This window comes from Ranitomeya imitator, chromosome 2 (genome assembly GCF_032444005.1).
Source record: "Ranitomeya imitator isolate aRanImi1 chromosome 2, aRanImi1.pri, whole genome shotgun sequence".
NCBI classification, from domain to species: domain Eukaryota; kingdom Metazoa; phylum Chordata; class Amphibia; order Anura; family Dendrobatidae; genus Ranitomeya; species Ranitomeya imitator.
Window position 1 is genome coordinate 52,917,448 of NC_091283.1, and position 19,493 is coordinate 52,936,940.

Genomic DNA, 19,493 nt, shown 5'->3' on the forward strand with positions numbered 1-19,493 from the left:
CCTCCAGGAGGGACTTCACAACATCATCAAGGTTCATTAGATGAAGAGTTCCGATTATGGGAAGAGGAGTTGGTCCAGGAGGCAACTTTGACTTCTCCAACAGTAGCTTTATATAGTTAACCAACACGCTGGTTATGAGAATCACCAAGAGGACGGTAACCAGTGAGTAGAAATCCATCCTGTGGACAGAAATTAGCACCAAATCATCCAAAAAGTCAGCCATTTAAAATACTTAAATCACTTTCATTGACCATTTACTGTCTATTTTCAAAATCTTAATTTAGGGACAAGACAAGGTCCAAAAAAGTAGAAACTAAGTTTTATTACTGATGTGTTGAGACAAGACAGTACAGGAGAAGCAACAAGATAATTTGTCTCCTAGGAAAGTAGAGAGACAATAACTTGTGTCATATACTGTACCTAATGTTAAATGTGCTCACGGAACCAGTCAGGAGGTCACCAGATAGTTACTCGTCGGGTTTGGGTAGCTCTGAGCTCAGCCATACTTCTTGGAGTCAAATATAGTGCCCGAAGAATGGGCTAATTCCTGGGGAGTGTATCATTCATTTTCATTAAGGATGAGGGAACCCGAACTGTAAGGTTCAGGGTACATACCTGACTTCTAGTGTCCGGTGCTGAACTCCAAACACGGACTTCTCCCAGAAGTCCATGTTACTGTTCAGAGTTCGGATGCTTAATAAAGCTTCTTGAAAGACTGAAATGCAGCCAGTCAACAGGCTTTTTAGCTGTGGACACTTCCAGAGTAATCCCAGCCATGGCAAGTATTGGCATGGCTGTTATTGGCCAGTGCCACCCGTGTCCAGGCCTGTATAACCACCAGATCACGGGTGGTGTCGCTGATCAAGTGAGGGACAGTGTAAATTAAATAAATAATTTTAAAAAAACAATGTGAGTTCCCTCCTATTTTTAATAACTAGCCAAAGGAAAGCAGATAGCTGTGAGCTGGTTTTATTATGATGCAAAGTGGCCAATATCCATGGACCTTCTCAGCCTATTAATATCAGCCCCCAGCTGTCTGCTTTGCCTTTCATGGTTTTTAAAACTGGGTGGATCCTAAAAAATTGACTTGGTATCCCCACTATTTTTAATAACCAGCTAAGGCAAAGCAGACAGCTTCGGGTTGATATTAATAGGCTGGGAAGCTCCATGGATATTCTCCCCTTTACAGCCTAATAAGACCAGCCCTCAACTGCCCCAGAAATAGTGCATCCATTAGATGTGCCAATTCTGGCACTTAGCCTCGGCTTTCCCAATTGCCCTTGTGCATTGGCAATCAGGATAAAAAGATTGTGGTAGTGTGGTGGTGTGGTGCTGACATGAAACCCACAGATTAGTAAAGGAGAGACACCCCCATTTCTAATCCAGCAGTCACAAGAAATAAACACACACAAAAAAAGATTTATTTAAGAACAAAACTCCCCGACAATTTCTCTCTTTCATCCATTTATTAAAAAAAAAAGACACCAGTCGGCCATAGTAAGTAAACTGACAGTCCAGAAATGTTCAGACAAGATGCCAATTTTTCACAAAAAGAAATAAGACAGAAATGTCTTGAGAGAGAGACAAAGAGACAGAGATAGAGAGAGACAGGAAGAGACACAGATACAGAAAGATAGAGGAGAGAGACAAAGACTGAGGCAGAGAGAGATAGGGAGAGACAGGGAGACAGAGTGAGAGAGAGAGACAGGAAGAGAGAGACAAACAGTGGAAGAGAAGAGAGGAGACAGGCAAAGACAGAGAGAGATAGGCAGAAAAAAAGAGAGATAGAGAGGGAGACAAAGAAATAGAGAGATCATAGACAAAGAGAAAGACAGATTTGGTGTCCTCAGATAAACTCTCTGTTGACACCAAATAATTGATTGACGCCTATGTCAGATAACTTTTTGGTTCTCCATCTCATAACCAGACATTACATTTCTAGAGAAGCCAGATAGCCTAAAGGTACCTTCACACTAAACGACGCTGCAGCGATCCAGACAACGATCCGGATCGCTGCAGCGTCGCTGTTTGGTCGCTGGAGAGCTGTCACACAGACAGCTCTCCAGCGACCAACGATGCCGGTAACCAGGGTAAACATCGGGTTACTAAGCACAGGGCCGCCCTTGATAACCCGATGTTTACCCTGGTTACCAGCGTAAAAGTAAAAAAAAACAAACACTACATACTTACCTTCCGCTGTCTGTCCCCCGGCGCTGTGCTTTCCTACCCTGGTTACCAGTGAAGACATCGCTGAATCGGCGTCACACACGCCGATTCAGCGATGTCTGCAGGAGGTCCAGCGACCAAATAAAGTTCTGGACTTTCTGCAGCGACCTACAACATCACAGCAGGATCCTGATCGCTGCTGCGTGTCAAACTGAACGATATCGCTAGCCAGGACGCTGCAACGTCACGGATCGCTAGCGATATCATTCAGTGTGAAGGTACCTTAAGCAATGTATTCGCTGAGTGGAAGAGTACTCAGAAAAATGTCCAAATATTGGTGGATCCATGATTGCGAGGTAACAGAGTCAGTGTGCCAGGATTATGTGCTATGCCACCATACAGGGGAATCATCAATCATCTCTACACTAGAAAAAGTATAAATGCAGCAAATGTTTTGCTCTATATGTAGTTGCAATTTCTAGTGTGTTTACATGACCTCTGCCTCTTCTCTGAAATAGTAGTGGCGCTTTAATGGTGGATGTGATGTAGGAAGATGGACCGGGTCGGTGATGCCTCTCTCGTGCCGGTGCCAGAACTATTGAGGCTTTCACCATTGTTGCAGGGGGGAAGGCTTTCCAACCCAGACAGACCTTTGCACTCAACTGTAGAGATGGGTCAGGTATAAAAGGGGCAGTATGCGAGAAAGTGAGAGACTTGTCGGGAAGACAGCACACAACAGGAGAAGGTTGACTCACTTTCTTTGGGTCTACGCAATAACCTAGGTCCACACTGCAGTTCCTCAGATCTTTTGCACACTGACTGTGAGGGACATGAGGTTGTGTGTCCGTCCATTCCGACTACCGAAGCTCTGACCCATGAGTGTGCGGCCAGAAGGATCGTTGAGGAGCAGATAACTACATTCCCGTCACCAGCATTGTTCAGAGACATCTTCCAGTGGAGGCAGAGACTGCTACACCCAGTGGATATCTCCCCGGTAACCCGATTCCTTGCCTGAGAGAGAGAGAACCAGGATACGCTGTTTCGGCCGGGAGACAGTGCTTCACCTTCCTCCAAGAACAGGCCAGAGACTTCATGTGTCACCTACAGTGCCACCGTGGGATTTCAAGCTTCCACAGCCCGGAAATCATCAGACTGATAAGTTTACCAGTTTACTAACCGTTTGTTCATACCCTGATACAAAACACAAGTTTATTTCCCCCTTAACCCTTTCCCTCCCTGCGTGGAGTAATCTTTGTAATAAACCCATTAACTCTTGTTCTGCCTCCTGCTCTTCACTGCATCCCACGTTCCTGCTATCTTACAGTGACAAAGCACAATCGGACACATTCTCTATAGTTATTGCCTTCAAATTTACAAAATGTGTAATAAAAATGAATAATTGTCGTAATCAAGATTTTATGTTTAAAAAAATAGTGTTTTTTTGTTTCTCTTCGTTTTTTTTTTTTTTTTTTTTTTAATCTTCCTAGACCTTATCGATTTAAAAAACATCCCACAATCTTGCTGTCTTCATCCTCACTAAAACCAGACAATAAGATATCTATTGCCACAGGCAAGATTATTAATAAATATTGTGCATGTTATAAAGGACAGTTTATCGGCAGGAATTCTGGCACAAAATTGGTAAATCTCTGCCTCAAATTTAATTTTTACACTAGTATCTAAGGGGTCAAAAAAAAAGAAAAATGGAATTCATTATACTCCAGGAGAGAGAACATTTTAGAATGGCTTATGTGACTCTAGTAAAAGAAAATAAAATTAACACTTTCCTCCACACTCCTGGAAAAAGCAAATATTTCTTCTCGGATTTGGCAAAATTATAGTTTGCAGCTTGTGCTTCCCTGTTTTTGGATCCGTCCTGAAATTGGCAATTTTTCAACTAAATGTCAAGGAAAAAATTAGAATGTTTAGGACCCTCATGTAATAGGGGGTATTTAAGAATAAAATACCCAGGGGCAAAAACCACCTAGCAATACTTGGCAATATTTGGCGGTTTTATTCAGCTTGTATGTGATTTGCATCATTTTGAGCCATCCGTAGAGTCAGTATTATCTGTATTCTTCTTTAATGATTTTGCATATTTTTGGTAACATCTGGTAATGTTATATAGGCCGTAAATGGCAATGTTATATTAGCACTATCTGGTGGTATTAATCTGATTAAAATTATGAGTAAACTGCCTAAAAATTGTAAACAAAAAGTTCTACGTTGCTTTTTGACCCTAAACCGATTTTCCCTGATATTCATGTAATAGTAGATCACGAGACATATAATATAACCCAATAATCTCTGCCATAGTATAAAAACCTTTTAATTAAAATAGCATAAAATGGTGACATGATCGATAGAGAATTGAAAGACACTTACGGTACTTTAAACTGCAGCGTGTTGATCTCGACTTCTTTTTAGAATAACCTCTGATTACACAATAGTTAGCTCTAAGTAATGTTCAGTTCTTGTAGTCACATGTATATGGGGAGAGACAAAAATGCTCTGTCAAGGTGCCAAATATTGGCAAAAAAAATAATAAGGCAAACATTTCATAACTGACACTTTCAGGTCTGTTGTCATTTATATTTTGTGGTTATTCGTGGACTCCAGATATGAGCAGAATGAGGAATACAGTCAGGACCAGAAATATTTGGACAGTGGCACAAGTTTTGTCACTTTAGCTGATCATATTGAAGATAAAGTTATGTAATCAATTAGGTCTTAATGTGCAAACTCTCAGCTTTAGGCCGGAGTCACAGTAGCGATTTTAAAATTGGTCCAATTTTGTTCCTGCAAAGTCAGACGAGTGTAATGCAAGTGTTATGCGTTTTTCATGCAAATACAATCCGATTTTTCACACCTAGCATCCGAATTACATCCGAATGCAGTGTGAAGATGACTGAAAGGTGATCTAATAACCGTGTATAAGTATATAAGGGGACAATACAAATATCTCTCCAAGGATCTGTTTATACCAAGGAATGTGATGGTCACAAGGGGGCATTCTTTGCGTCTGGAGGAGAGAAGGTTTTTCCATCGACATAGATGAGGATTCTTTACTGTTAGGGCAGTGAGAATCTGGAATTCCTTGTCTGAGGTGATGGCGAACTCAGTCAAGGGGTTCAAGAGAGTCCTGGATGTCTTCCTGGAGCAGAACAATATTGTATCTTACAGTTATTAGATTCTTTAGAAGGACGTAGATCTGGGGATTTATTCTGACGGAATATAGGCTGAACTGGATGGACAAATGTCTTTTTTCGGACTTGCTAACTATGTTACTATGTTACTATACAGTACAGACCAAAAGTTTGGACACACCGTCTCATTTAAAGATTTTTCTGTATTTTCATGACTATGAAAATTGTACATTCACACTGAAGGCATCAAAACTATGAATGAACACATGTGGAATTATATACGTAACAAAAAAGTGTGAAACAACTGAAAATATGTCTTATATTCTAGATTCTTCAAAGTAGCCACCTTTTGTGTTGATGACTGCTTTGCACACTCTTGGCATTCTCTTGGTGAGCTTCAAGAGGTAGTTACAGGGAATGGTTTTCACTTCACAGGTGTGCCCTGTCAGGTTTAATAAGTGGGATTTCTTGCCTTATAAATAGGGTTGGGACAATCAGTTGGTTTTTGCAGAAGTCTTGTGGATACACTGAATAGACTGTTAGAATTTGAATTATGGCAAGAAAAAAGCAGCTAAGTAAAGAAAAACGAGTGGTCATCATTACATTAAGAAATGTAGGTCAGTCAGTCCGAAAAGTTGGGAAAACTTTGAAAGTGTCCCCAAGTGCAGTGGCAAAAACCATCAAGCGTTACAAAGAAACTAGCTCACATGAGGACAGCCCCAGGAAAGGAAGACCAAGAGTCACCTCTGCTTCTGAGGATAAGTTTATCCGAGTCACCAGCCTCAGAAATCGCAGGTTAACAGCAGCTCAGATTAGAGACCAGGTCAATGCCACACAGAGTTATAGCAGCAGACACATCTCTACAACAACTGTTAAGAGGACACTTTGTGCAGCAGGCTTTCATGGTAAAATAGCTGCTAAGAAACCACTGCTAAGGACAGGCAACAAATAGAAGAGACTTGTTTGGGCTAAAGAACACAAGGAATGGACATTAGACCAGTGGAAATCTGTGCTTTGGTCTGTTGAGTCCAAATGTGAGATCTTTGGTTCCAACCACCATGTCTTTGTGGGATGCAGAAAAGGTGAACGGATGGACTCTACATGCCTGGTTCCCACTGTGAAGCATGGAGGACAAGGTGTGATGGTGTGGGGGTGCTTTGCTGGTGAAACTGTTGGGGATTTATTCAAAATTGAAGGCATACTGTATCAGCATGGCTACCACAGCATCTTGCAGCGGCATGCTATTCCATCCGATTTGCGTTTAGTTGGACCATCATTTATTTTTCAACAGGGCAATGACCCTAAACACACCTCCAGGCTGTGTAAGGGCTATTTCACCAAGAAGGAGAGTGATGGGGTGCTACGCCAAATGACCTGGCATCCACAGTCACCAGACCTAAACCCAATCAATATGGTTTGGGGTGAGCTGGACCGCAGAGTGAAGGCAAAAGGGCCAACAAATGCTAAGCATCTCTGGGAACTCCTTCAAGATTGTTGGAAAACCATTCCCGGTGACTACCTCTTGAAGCTCATCAAGAGCCTGCCAAGAGTGTGCAAAGCAGTCATCAAAGCAAAAGCTGGCTACTTTGAAGAACCTAGAATATAAGACATAATTTCAGTTTTTTCACACTTTTTTGTTAAGTATATAATTCCACATGTGTTAATTCATAGTTTTGATGCCTTCAGTGTGAATGTACAATTTTCATAGTCATAAATATACAGAAAACCTTTAAATGAGAAGGTGTGTCCAAACTTTTGGTCTGTACTGTATATACATATATACACTACTCAAATTAATAAAAGGAACACTTAAACAATAGAATATAACTCCAAGTAAATCAAACTTCTGTGAAATCAAACTGTCCACTTCGGAAGCAACACTGATTGACAATCAATTTCACATGCTGATGTGCAAATGGAATAGACTACAGCTGGAAATTATTGGAAATTATCAAGACACCCTCAATAAAGGAGTGGTTCTGCAGGTGGGGACAATAGACCACACCTTAGTGCCAATGCTTTCTGGCTGATGTTTTTGTCAGTTTTGAATGTTGGTTGTGCTTTCACACTCGTGGCAGCATATGAGGGACTGGAGGCGCTACCAGAGGCTGGAGGCGCTACCAGGAGACAGGCCAGTACACCAGGAGATGTGTAGGAGGCTATAGGAGGGCAACAACCCAGCAGCAGGAACGCTACCTCAGCCTTTGTGCAAGGAGGAACAGGAGGAGCACTGCCAGAGCCCTGCAAAATGACCTCCAGCAGGCTACAAATGTGCATGTGTCTGCGCACATGGTTAGAAACTGACTCCATGAGGATGGTCTGAGTGCCCTACGTCCACAGATGGGGGTTGTGCTTACAGCCCAACACTGTGCAGGACGCTTGGCATTTGCCGCAGAACACCAGGATTTACAAATTCGCCACTGGCGCCCTGTGCTCTTCACCGATGAAAGCAGGTTCACATTGATCACATGTGACAGACGTGACAGAGTCTGGAGACACAGTGGAGAGAGATCTGCTGCCTGCAACATCCTTCAGCATGACCGGTTTGGCAGTGGGTCAGTAATGGTGTGGGGTGGCATTTCTTTGGAGGGCCGCACAGCCCTTCATGTGCTCACCAGAGGTAGCCTGACTGCCATTAGGTACCGAGATGAGATCCTCAAACCCCTTGTGAGACCATATGCTGGTGTAGTTGGCCCTGGGTTCCTCCTAACGCAGGACAATGCCAGACCTCATGTGGCTGGAGTGTGTCACCAGTTCCTGCAAGATGAAGGCATTGAAGCTATGGACTGGCCCGCCCGTTCCCCAGACATGAATCCCATGGAACACATCTGGGACATCATGTCTAGCTCCATCCACCAATGTCACGTTGCACTACAGACTGTCCAGGAGTTGGCGGATGCTTTAGTCCTGGTCTGGGAGGAGATCCCTCAGGAGACCATCCGCTGCCTCATCAAGAACATTCCCAGGCATTTCAGTGAAGTCATACAGGTACGTGGAGGCCACACACACTACTGAGCATCACTTCCTTGTCTTGAGGTATTTCCACTGAAGATGGATTAGCCTGCAATTTGATTTTCCACTTTGATTTTGAGCATCATTCCAACTCCAGACCTCCATGGGATATTAGTTGTGATTTACATTGATCATTTTTAGGTTTTACTGTTCTCAAAGCATTCCACTATATAATGAATAAAGATTTACAACTGGAATATTTCATTCAGTGATATCTAGGATGTGGGATTTTAGTGTTCCCTTTATTTTTTTTAGCAGTGTATATATATAATAGATAGAGAGATAGAAAGCTGGGAATTCTGCATCCTTCTACAGTAAAACGTGCGTTGGGGTGGGTGGGGGATGCTCCTTGGGTCCTGTCACGAGGCCCTTGTCTCTCGGTGCTTCTTCAGTGTTACTCTGCATGCTTGTTTTTTTTTCCTATTCTATATTTCTAAAACAATGTGTACTCCTAAGTGAACTTCTAAATGGGGTGTCTATATTTTGATTTATAAAGTCTCTGCTGCACACCTTTTAATGTATTATTGTATCTTTTTTACTGAGCCTGATATATAGAACCTGTATACTCTTTGATTTCACTTATTTGGACCAGGTTTTTTGTCACTAGAGCTCTAGGTGTTCTCATAGGGGGTTTATTCCCCAGGTTATACATAGCCTAGAAAGTTCTATTTGCTTCAATTCATTATCCTTATTGTTATTGAACAATAGGGCTCTATATTTTTACCACACTATATTGTTCAAGTGTTGTGATTTTACATGTACTGATGTGAGGGCTCCCCCTACTGGGCACTTTTGTCTCTTTTCTTATTTTTACTTGTTTTTAAATATTTAAAATAAAGTTGTATATTTTAATCTATATATCGTTCACTTCTTTGGACTACTGCTAACGTAAGTCTATTGGTAGTGATACACTGTACTTCTCATATAATTGGAATATTATCAAAAAGTTACTTTATTTCAGTTCTTAACTGCAAAAAGTGACACTCAAATATTATATAGAGTCATTACAAACAGAGTGATCTATTTCAAGTGTTTATTTCCGTTGATGATTATGGCTTTCAACCAATGAAAATCTAAAAGTCATTTTCTCAGTAAATTAGAATAATTAACAAAAAACAAAGGCTTCCTAAGTGTTTAAAAAGGTCCCTTAGTCTGTTTCAGTAGGCTCCACAATCATGGGGAAGACTGCTGACTTGACAGATGTCCAGAAATTAACTTTTTGATGATATTCTAATTTTGTGAGAAGCACCTGTATGTGACCTGGCAGTCTATCTTTGTCGCCCCAAAATAGATTCTAGCTGCTTTTTATAGGTAATGAAGGCTTCAAAAGATAGGAGGCAGAAAAAGGGGCTCACAGGGTCAGAAAGAAGCTTATTTTTCTGATAAGATATCTTACAGTAATTTATACTATTGAATTAATTATGCAAAATTTCTTGAAACAACAGTGGCTCTTTAAATCTATAGTGAACAGCTTCCAAATTCGTTCTCAACCCTGCTGATTATGCAATCTATTAAGAATCCTGGTAAAATGTATTAAAGGTACAGATTGTTCCTAATCCTAGCCAAAGGCTGATCAGAACTAACATTAGAGGAATCAAAAAACGAAAGATGGAACTCATTATACTCCATAAGAGAGAGATAAGATTTTCTAATGGCTAAAACTGTGGCATTGTGCGAAAAACTGTTGTGATCCAGGCACAAAGAAACGTTTAAACTTTTCTTATTTTTATATGCGCCATGAGAAGCGAATACTTCCACTCAGAGACTTGGAAAAGGTCCAGTTTGTGATTATGAATATATTCTAAAATTGGAAAAAAAATGCCGTTTTGGCACTAAGGCTAGTTTCACATTTGCGTTTAAAAACGCAGCGTTTAAAACGCAAACGCAGGTGGTGAAAAAACGCATGTAAACGCGTGCAAACGCTGTGTTTTTTAGACGCATGCATTTTTTCCTGCGTTTGCGTTTTTGAAACGCATGATGAGAAGTGTGTGACAGCTGCCGATCATAAAAATCAACTAGAAAACCCACTATAAATAGAAATAGCTAGGGTTAGGGTTAGGGTTAGTGTTTGTATCCCTAGGGTTAGGGTTAGGGGTAGGGTTAGGGTTAGGGTTTGGATCCCTGGGGTTAGGGTTAGGGGTAGGGTTAGGGCTAGGGTTAGGGTTAGGGTTTGGATCCCTAGGGTTAGCGTTAGGGTTAGGGGTAGAATTAGGGTTAGGGTTTGGATCCCTAGGGTTAGGGTTAGGGCTAGGGTTAGGGTTAGGGTTTGGATCCCTTGGTGTTAGGGTTAGGGTTATGGTTAGGGGTAGGGTTAGGGTTAGGGTTTGTATCCCTAGGGTTAGGGTTAGGGTTTGGATCCCTAGGGTTAGGGGCAGGGTTAGGGTTTGGGTTAGGGTTTGGATCCCTAGGGTTAGGGTTAGGGGTAGGGTTAGGGCTAGGGTTAGGGTTAGGGTTTGGATCCCTAGGGTTAGGGTTAGGGGTAGGGTTAGGGGTAGGGTTAGGGGTAGGGTTTGTATTCCTAGGGTTAGGGTTAGGGTTTGGATCCCTAGGGTTAGGGTTAGGGGCAGGGTAAGGGTTAGGGTTTGGATCCCTAGGGTTAGGGTAAGGGTTAGGGTTTGGATCCCTAGGGTTAGGGTTAGGGTTAGGGGCAGGGTTAGGGTTAGGGTTTGGTTCCCTAGGGTTAGGGGTAGGGTTAGGGCTAGGGTTAGGGTTAGGGTTAGGGTTTGGATCCCTAGGGTTAGGGTTAGGGGTAGGGTTAGGGGTAGGGTTAGGGTTAAGGTTTGTATTCCTAGGGTTAGGGTTAGGGTTAGGGTTTGGATCCCTAGGGTTAGGGCTAGGGTTAGGGTTAGGGTTAGGGTTTGTATCCCTAGGGTTAGGGTTAGGGGTAGGGTTAGGGTTAGGGTTTGGATCCCTAGGGTTAGGGTTAGGGGTAGGGTTAGGGCTAGGGTTATGGTTAGGGTTTGGATCCCTAGGGTTAGGGTTAGGGGTAGGGTTAGGGTTTGTATTCCTAGGGTTAGGTGTAGGGTTGGGGTTAGGGTTAGGGTTTGGATCCCTAGGGTTAGGGTTAGGGGTAGGGTTAGGGCTAGGGTTAGGGTTTGGATCCCTAGGGTTAGGGTTAGGGGTAGGGTTAGGGCTAGGGTTAGGGTTAGGGTTTGGATCCCTAGGGTTAGGGTTAGGGGTAGGGTTAGGGGTAGGGTTAGGGGTAGGGTTTGTATTCCTAGGGTTAGGGTTAGGGTTTGGATCCCTAGGGTTAGGGTTAGGGGCAGGGTAAGGGTTAGGGTTTGGATCCCTAGGGTTAGGGTAAGGGTTAGGGTTTGGATCCCTAGGGTTAGGGTTAGGGTTAGGGGCAGGGTTAGGGTTAGGGTTTGGTTCCCTAGGGTTAGGGGTAGGGTTAGGGCTAGGGTTAGGGTTAGGGTTAGGGTTTGGATCCCTAGGGTTAGGGTTAGGGGTAGGGTTAGGGGTAGGGTTAGGGTTAAGGTTTGTATTCCTAGGGTTAGGGTTAGGGTTAGGGTTTGGATCCCTAGGGTTAGGGCTAGGGTTAGGGTTAGGGTTAGGGTTTGTATCCCTAGGGTTAGGGTTAGGGGTAGGGTTAGGGTTAGGGTTTGGATCCCTAGGGTTAGGGTTAGGGGTAGGGTTAGGGCTAGGGTTATGGTTAGGGTTTGGATCCCTAGGGTTAGGGTTAGGGGTAGGGTTAGGGTTTGTATTCCTAGGGTTAGGTGTAGGGTTGGGGTTAGGGTTAGGGTTTGGATCCCTAGGGTTAGGGTTAGGGGTAGGGTTAGGGCTAGGGTTAGGGTTTGGATCCCTAGGGTTAGGGTTAGGGGTAGGGGTAGGGTTAAAGCTAGGGTTAGGGTTAGGGTTTGGATCCCTAGGGTTAAGGTTAGGGGTAGGGTTAGGGCTAGGGTTAGGGTTAGGGTTTGGATCCCTTTATCACCTTGAAGGTGGGGGGTGGCTTATCAGTGTGTAGACTAGTTTTTCTCTATGTAAACGCATGCGTTTAAAAACGCAACCAAACGCATGTGCTTAACAACTCATGCATTCACATAGACATCAATACGTTTTTTTGCCGCAAAAAAAGCATGCATTTTTTTGCCGCAAAAAAACGCCTCTAGAAATTACTACATGTTGCATTTCCGCAACAAAACGCAAGCATAGAAACGACGCATGCGTCGTCAAATGCGGCAAAACGCATAAAAAAAAACAGATGCGTTTTTAATGTTAAATATAGAAAAAAAACGCATGCGTTATTTGCGTTAAAACGCAGCGGCAGCCTAAATCTCAAAGAAACCAGCCTAAATCTCAAGAAAAAACATGAGGATATAGGACCATTATTCACTACGGAGGAACAGAAAATGGGATTCCCAGAAGTCAGTGAAAAATACAGAAGTGGTGCATGTTTTTATATTATACTTTTTCTTTTCCAATGTTTTTATTTTCATTTTAGCAACATAACAAGTTTTGGGTTTATAGGCATTGTTTGCTATTAGGTAACATATAACATAAGATATTCCATATTATAATTGACATTTGACATAAAATGGTTGTCTAAAAGTCTTTGTATTGTTTCATTAACAATTTTAAGCATATCAGATGCTTCATATCGTTTTAGGGATATAGAAAAAGTACATTCCAATATTTCTATTTTCATTTTACCCGCTATCTCTCAGATAATTCTCTTCTCAACCCTCTTCAATCTGGCTTCCGCTCTTTACACTCTACTGAAACTGCCCTCATTAAAGTCTCTAATGACCTACTAACAGCTAAATCTAATGGTCACTACTCCATGCTAATTCTCTTGGATCTCTCTGCAGCATTCGACACTGTGGATCATCAGCTCCTCCTCACTATGCTCCGCTCCATCGGCCTCAAGGACACCGTTCTCTCCTGGTTCTCCTCCTATCTCTCTGACCGATCCTTCACTGTATGTTTTGCTGGTTCCTCCTCCTCTCACCTTCCCCTTACTGTTGGGGTTCCTCAAGGATCAGTCCTAGGCCCCCTACTCTTCTCGTTGTATACTGCCCCTATTGGACAAACAATCAGTAGATTTGGTTTCCAGTACCATCTCTATGCTGACGACACCCAATTATACACTTCTGCTCCCGATATCACACCGACCTTTTTAGAAAACACCAGTGATTGTCTTACCGCTGTCTCTAACATCATGTCCTCCCTCTATCTGAAACTAAACCTGTCAAAAACTGAACTCCTCGTGTTCTCTCCCTCTACTAACCTACCTTTGCCTGACATTGCCATCTCCGTGTGCGGTTCCACCATTACTCCAAAGCAACATGCCCGCTGCCTTGGGGTCATCCTTGATTCTGACCTTTCATTCACCCCCTACATCCGATCACTGGCTCGCTCTTCTTACCTGCATCTCAAAAACATTTCTAGAATTCGCCCTTTTCTTAATTTCGACTCTGCAAAAACTCTGACTGTTTCACTTTTTCATTCTCGTCTGGACTATTGTAACTCTCTACTAATCGGTCTCCCTCTTGCAAAACTCTCCCCGCTCCAATCTGTCCTGAATGCTGCTGCCAGGATCATATTCCTCACCAACCGTTACACCGATGCCTCTACCCTGTGCCAGTCATTACACTGGCTACCCATCCACTCCAGAATCCAGTACAAAACTACTACCCTCATCCACAAAGCACTCCATGGCTCAGCACCACCCTACATCTCCTCCCTGGTATCAGTCTACCACCCTACCCGTGCCCTCCGCTCCGCTAATGACCTCAGGTTAGCATCCTCAATAATCAGAACCTCCCACTCCCGTCTCCAAGACTTTACACGTGCTGCGCCGATTCTTTGGAATGCACTACCTAGGTTAATACGATTAATCCCCAATCCCCACAGTTTTAAGCGTGCCCTAAAAACTCATTTGTTCAGACTGGCCTACCCCCTCAATGCATTAACCTAACGATCCCTGTGTGGCCTATTTATAATAAAAAAAAAAAAAAAAAAAAGGTTCCTCGCATCATGTTCTCATACACTTTATGCAGTATTAGCCCTCTGTGTCTGTACTGCTACATACTTAGGCAGGTAACTGGTTCATGCAGCTTTACATGAACACCTGAGCCTTACACTATAGCTGGTCCGAATAACTAAAGCAATTGTTACCATCCACCTCTCGTGTCTCCCCTTTTCCCCATAGTTTGTAAGCTTGAGAGCAGGGCCCTCACTCCTCCTGGTATCTGTTTTGAACTGTATTTCTGTTATGCTGTAATGTCTATTGTCTGTACAAGTCCCCTCTATAATTTGTAAAGCGCTGCGGAATATGTTGGCGCTATATAAATAAAATTATTATTATTATTATTATTATTTTAGTAACAAAACTGGATTCATTCATTTTATAGGCATTGTTTGCCATTATGTAACATATACTGTAACATACTGTATAATATTTTTATATTTAGTATTATATTTGACATAAACATTCTCTATAAAGCTTTATTGTGTTTTGTTATCAATTTTAGATGCTTTAAACGCTTTATATCACTTTAGAGATAAACAATAAAAATAAACTGAAATGTACAAAGATAGAATAAAATAAACTTTATCAAACAATTTTTAAGGTACGTATATTGGATTTATACCTTTGAGGATAAGAGTTAGGGATATATATTGTCCCAGTGAGACCACTTATTTGTAAATTTCACTAGCTGGTTGTTCACTAAGGCGAAGGATATTTCATATGTCCTATGGAGAGATAGTTTTTCTATTATGTCTAAAAATGAAGGAGGGAGATGATGTTTCCAGTGAAAAGCTATGCTGTTTTTTACTACCAGTAATATTTGTATGATCATATTTCTTTTATCAGGATTAAGGTCCTCGAGGCCCAGGGAAAGCGAAGCTATTTGGGGTGTTAAATTTAGTGCTTTGCCATAAATCTTGTCTATAAGGGTGGATATTTGTGTTCAGAGAGGTTTTAGTTTTGGGCAATGCCAAAGCATGTGAAGGAGGTCCCCTTTAATGCCGCATTTTCTCCAGCAGGCGGCAGATCCATCTTGGTTAATATGAGCTAATCTTGTTGGAGTATAGTACCAGCGGGTATTTATTTTGAAATGAATTTCTTGAAGAGATATAGATAATGTGGAGTCATTTGTGGAAGACGAAAAAATAATCTCCAGCATGGATCTTCTAAAAAGTCAATTTATTGGAAACACTTTAAAATGCAAACATTTGCAAAAAAGAGATGGGGGTCCCAGGTGGTCAACGCCGAAGCGTTTCGACCATCAGGTCTTAGTCATGCCATGACTAAGACCTGATGGTCGAAACGCGTCGGCGTTGACCACCTGGGACCCCCATCTCTTTTTTGCAAATGTTTGCATTTTAAAGTGTTTGCAATAAATTGACTTTTTAGAAGATCCATGCTGGAGATTATTTTTTCTTTTTCATTGCTGGCTCTGGACTACGCCCTTGACCAAGGCGGCTCCGTGCGTGGACATCATAGCACTGTTGAGGGATTGGTGAGCTGACTTATTTTCTTCCCATTTTTTCCTTTTTCCCCATTTTTGTAATATGTGGAATACAGAGCGTCCTCCCGTTCTTCTCTGGTAAAGGTAGACTGCAGATCCTTTTCCTATTTACGTATAAATAGGTGTTTGGGCATTTCCCAATCATGATTTAACCAGTCGTAAATGTATTTGTGACTCCAAAAGACTACTTGTTCTATGTTACTTACTAAGTTTAAGGATGCTTCAGAGAATTTAGGACCCTTTTGGAGAAACTTCATGATTTGTTCTTTTAGCGATACAAATTGTAAGAACATCGACGACGGGAGCTTAAGCTTATCTTTAAGGTTGCTAAATTTTATTAAAAAGTTGCCGTCATAGATGTCTCCCAATTTCGTGATTCCTTTTTCCTCCCAGAGGGTTGAAGGAGTGATATTGTTACATGTATAAATGGTGGAGAGAGGAATTTTAACCAAGATAGCTTTTATAGATGTACCCTTTCTTGATTTAGACAATTTTTCCCAAGCACTTATAGTGGCCTGAAATACCGGATGAGTCACTGAATTAAGTTGATGACCAGTTAGTGTTTTTATAATTAAATCTCTGGTGTTTTTGTTTTTGTTTAGAAGGGTTTCCATATCTACCCATGCTGGGGGTTTTGATATTGTTAGCCATAATCTACTTTGCCTTATCAAAGATGTATAAAAGTGGGCAGCTATATTGGGAATCCCAAGCCCCCATAAGCCCTTTTTTTTATAAATGATACTTGAAGATGTCCTGGGCTTTTTATTATTCCAAATAAATTTGTTAATGATGGTTTGGAGTGATGTAAGGTATGATACCGAAATAGGAAGAGGAATGGAATTCAGAGTGTATAAAATCTTAGGTAACGTAAAGATTTTTATTGTAAGGACTTCGCCCCAAAGGTGGTAGTGTCGTTATTTATAGTTTTAATTAAGGAATTGATATTATTTGTTACTATGTTGTTTAGATTTTTAGTGATCTTAATCTCTAAATAGGTAATTTCTTTATTAGTCCAGGTAATGGGGGAGAAAGCCTTGATTTGCTTAATTTGCTCTTCCTCTACATTTAGAGGTAGGATTTTTTATTTTATTGCGTTAATTTTGAAATGGGAGACATTTGAGAAAGAATCCAATATCCTGTGAAGTTCTGTCATGGATTTGAAAGGATCTGTTAGGGTACCGTTACACTATACGATTTACCAACGATCAAGACCAGCGATACGACTTGGCCGTGATCGTTGGTAAGTCGTTGTGTGGTCGCTGGAGAGCTGTCACACAGACAGCTCTCCAGCGACCAACGATGCCGGTAACCAGGGTAAACATCGGGTTACTAAGCGCAGGGCCGCGCTTAGTAACCCGATGTTTACCCTGGTTACCATCCTAAAAGTAAAAAAAACAAACGCTTCATACTTACCTTCGGCTGTCTGTCCCCGGCGCTGTGCTTCTCTGTACTGTCTGTGAGCACAGCGGCCGGAAAGCAGAGCGGTGACGTCACCGCTCTGCTTTCCGGCCGCTGTGCTCACAGTGAGTGCAGGAAAGCACAGCGCCGGGGACAGACAGCCGAAGGTAAGTATGAAGCGTTTGTTTTTTTTACTTTTAGGATGGTAACCAGGATAAACATTGGGTTACTAAGCGCGGCCCTGCGCTTAGTAACCCGATGTTTACCCTGGTTACAAGCGAACGCATTGCTGGATCGGTGTCACACACACTGATCCAGCGATGACAGCTGGAGATCCAGCGACGAAAGAAAGTTCCAAACGATCTGCTACGACGTACGATTCTCAGCAGGGTCCCTGAGCGCTGCTGCGTGTCAGACACAGCGATATCGTATGGATATCGCTGGAACGTCACGGATCGTACCGTCGTAGCGACAAAAGTGGCACTGTGTGACGGTACCCTTAGGGTGAGAATGATGTCATCAGCAAACATACTTCATTTATATTGGCGAGAGGGGGTTTCCAATCCCTTATGTTATTATTTTGTCTGACCATTTGTGCAAGGGGCTCCATGGCTAAGATTAAAAGGAGTGGGGATAAGGGGCATCACTGTCTTGTACCATTTGTTATAGCGAAGGAGGGAGATACATGATTGTTAGCAACGATTTTTGCTCTAGGGTTGGAGTAGAGGGCCATAATTGTAGTAATAAAGGAATTATCAAAACTGAATTTGATCAGGGTCTGCCATAGGAAGCACCACTCCAGACAGTCAAAAGCTTTTTCTGCATCTAGAGAGACGATCAGGGTGCTTTGTTTTGTTTGATTAGCTATTTTGATGGCGTTGATGATTCTCCTGGTACCGTCTGAAGCGCGGCGATCCACGACAAACCCGATCTGTTCATTATTTATTAAGGTGGGAAGTATCAGATTAAACCTATTAGCTAGAATTTTGGTGTATATTTTGATTTCGCAATTGAAAAGGGAAATAGGTCAAAAATTGTCAATGTCTTCAAGGTTATCTTTGAGTTTGGGAATTAAAACAATAGAAGCTTTGAGCATTTCAGTAGGGAAGGTACCCGAGGATGAGGCCATGTTAAATGTTTGCAAGAGATGGGGGAGAGAGTTTTGAAGAAAGTTCTATAATAATCGTTGCCAAAGCCATCGGAACCTGGGGATTTTGATGGCTTTATTTGCTTAATACAATCCTCTATCTCCTCTAAATCAAAGGGAGCTGATAGTATTGACTTGTCTTCCGTTGCTAATTTTTGGGAGGTTGATTGAAGAAAGGAATGAGGTTATGGCATCTTGGTGGAGTTGGGAGGGTTTTTTTGGGGGAGGTTAATGTTATATAGCTTCTCGTAGAATTTCGCAAATTCATTTACTATGTCTTGGGGATGAGATAGTATTGTTCCTTTTGAATTTTTTATTGTGTCAATTCTGTTATGGAGCCTTCTTTTTTTAATGCAATTGCACATAAATTTAGTGGGTTTGTTTAAAGATGTATACAATTTATATTTGGTGTTTTTGACTGCTGCTTCATAAGGGGAGAATAATATTAATTTTAGGTCTTGTGTCAATTTTCGATATCTCAGTCTGTAATGTAGAAGAAGGGCAGGGGAGTGCAATTTGCGCAATAATTTTATTTTTTAGAAGAGATTGGATTCTTTCTGTGTCAGCCCTTTTTTCTTTCTTTTCTCTGGAAGAGATCTGGATCAGCAAACCTCTAATCACTGCCTTGTGGGCACACCATCTAATGATGAGGTTAGTGGAGTCAGAGCAATTTTCTTTAAAGTACAGTTTAATCAAGGATTCTATTGAGTATTTATGTATGGGGTTGTTGATTATATTAGAGTTACATTTCCACAAAGTTTTGTTGTTTATTGGGGGTCCCAGAACGAGCTCTCCAACCTCCGGGGAATGGTCTGAAATTGTTCTGTCTTTTATATAAATTTTTGTAAACCTTGCCAAAGTAAAGACGTCAGCGATAATTAGGTCTATTCTGGACGCTGATTGATGAGTCTCTGAGAAGAAAGAGTATTCAATGGAAGATGCGTTGATACATCGAAACGTATCGTAGAGCTCATTCTGGAACAGCCAAGGGTTGAGATCTCCTGTTTGTGGTCTCTTTTTGGAAGAGGAGTCAAGGAGGTGGTCTGGGGTGGAGTTAAAGTCTCTCAATATAATGGGTATACCTTTTTTGTTTTGGTCGAATTTTTTAACAAACCCATTTAGAAATCTTTTTTGGTTTTTATTAGGGGC

General features: G+C 41.8%; 1 protein-coding gene across 1 annotated transcript in view; it reads right to left on the minus strand.

The window, feature by feature from the left end:
* The window catches only part of LOC138661804 (cytochrome P450 2F2-like), a 49,388-nt gene extending 44,761 nt beyond the window's left edge, over positions 1–4,627 (minus strand). The window contains exons 1-2 of the mRNA XM_069746731.1: positions 4,552–4,627; positions 2–179 (exon numbers count right to left, since the gene is read on the minus strand). Coding sequence (XP_069602832.1) covers positions 2–178 — 177 coding nt within the window. The 5' untranslated portion in view covers position 179; positions 4,552–4,627. The remainder of the gene's footprint in view (position 1; positions 180–4,551) is intronic.
* Between the last annotated feature and the right edge of the window lie 14,866 nt (positions 4,628–19,493).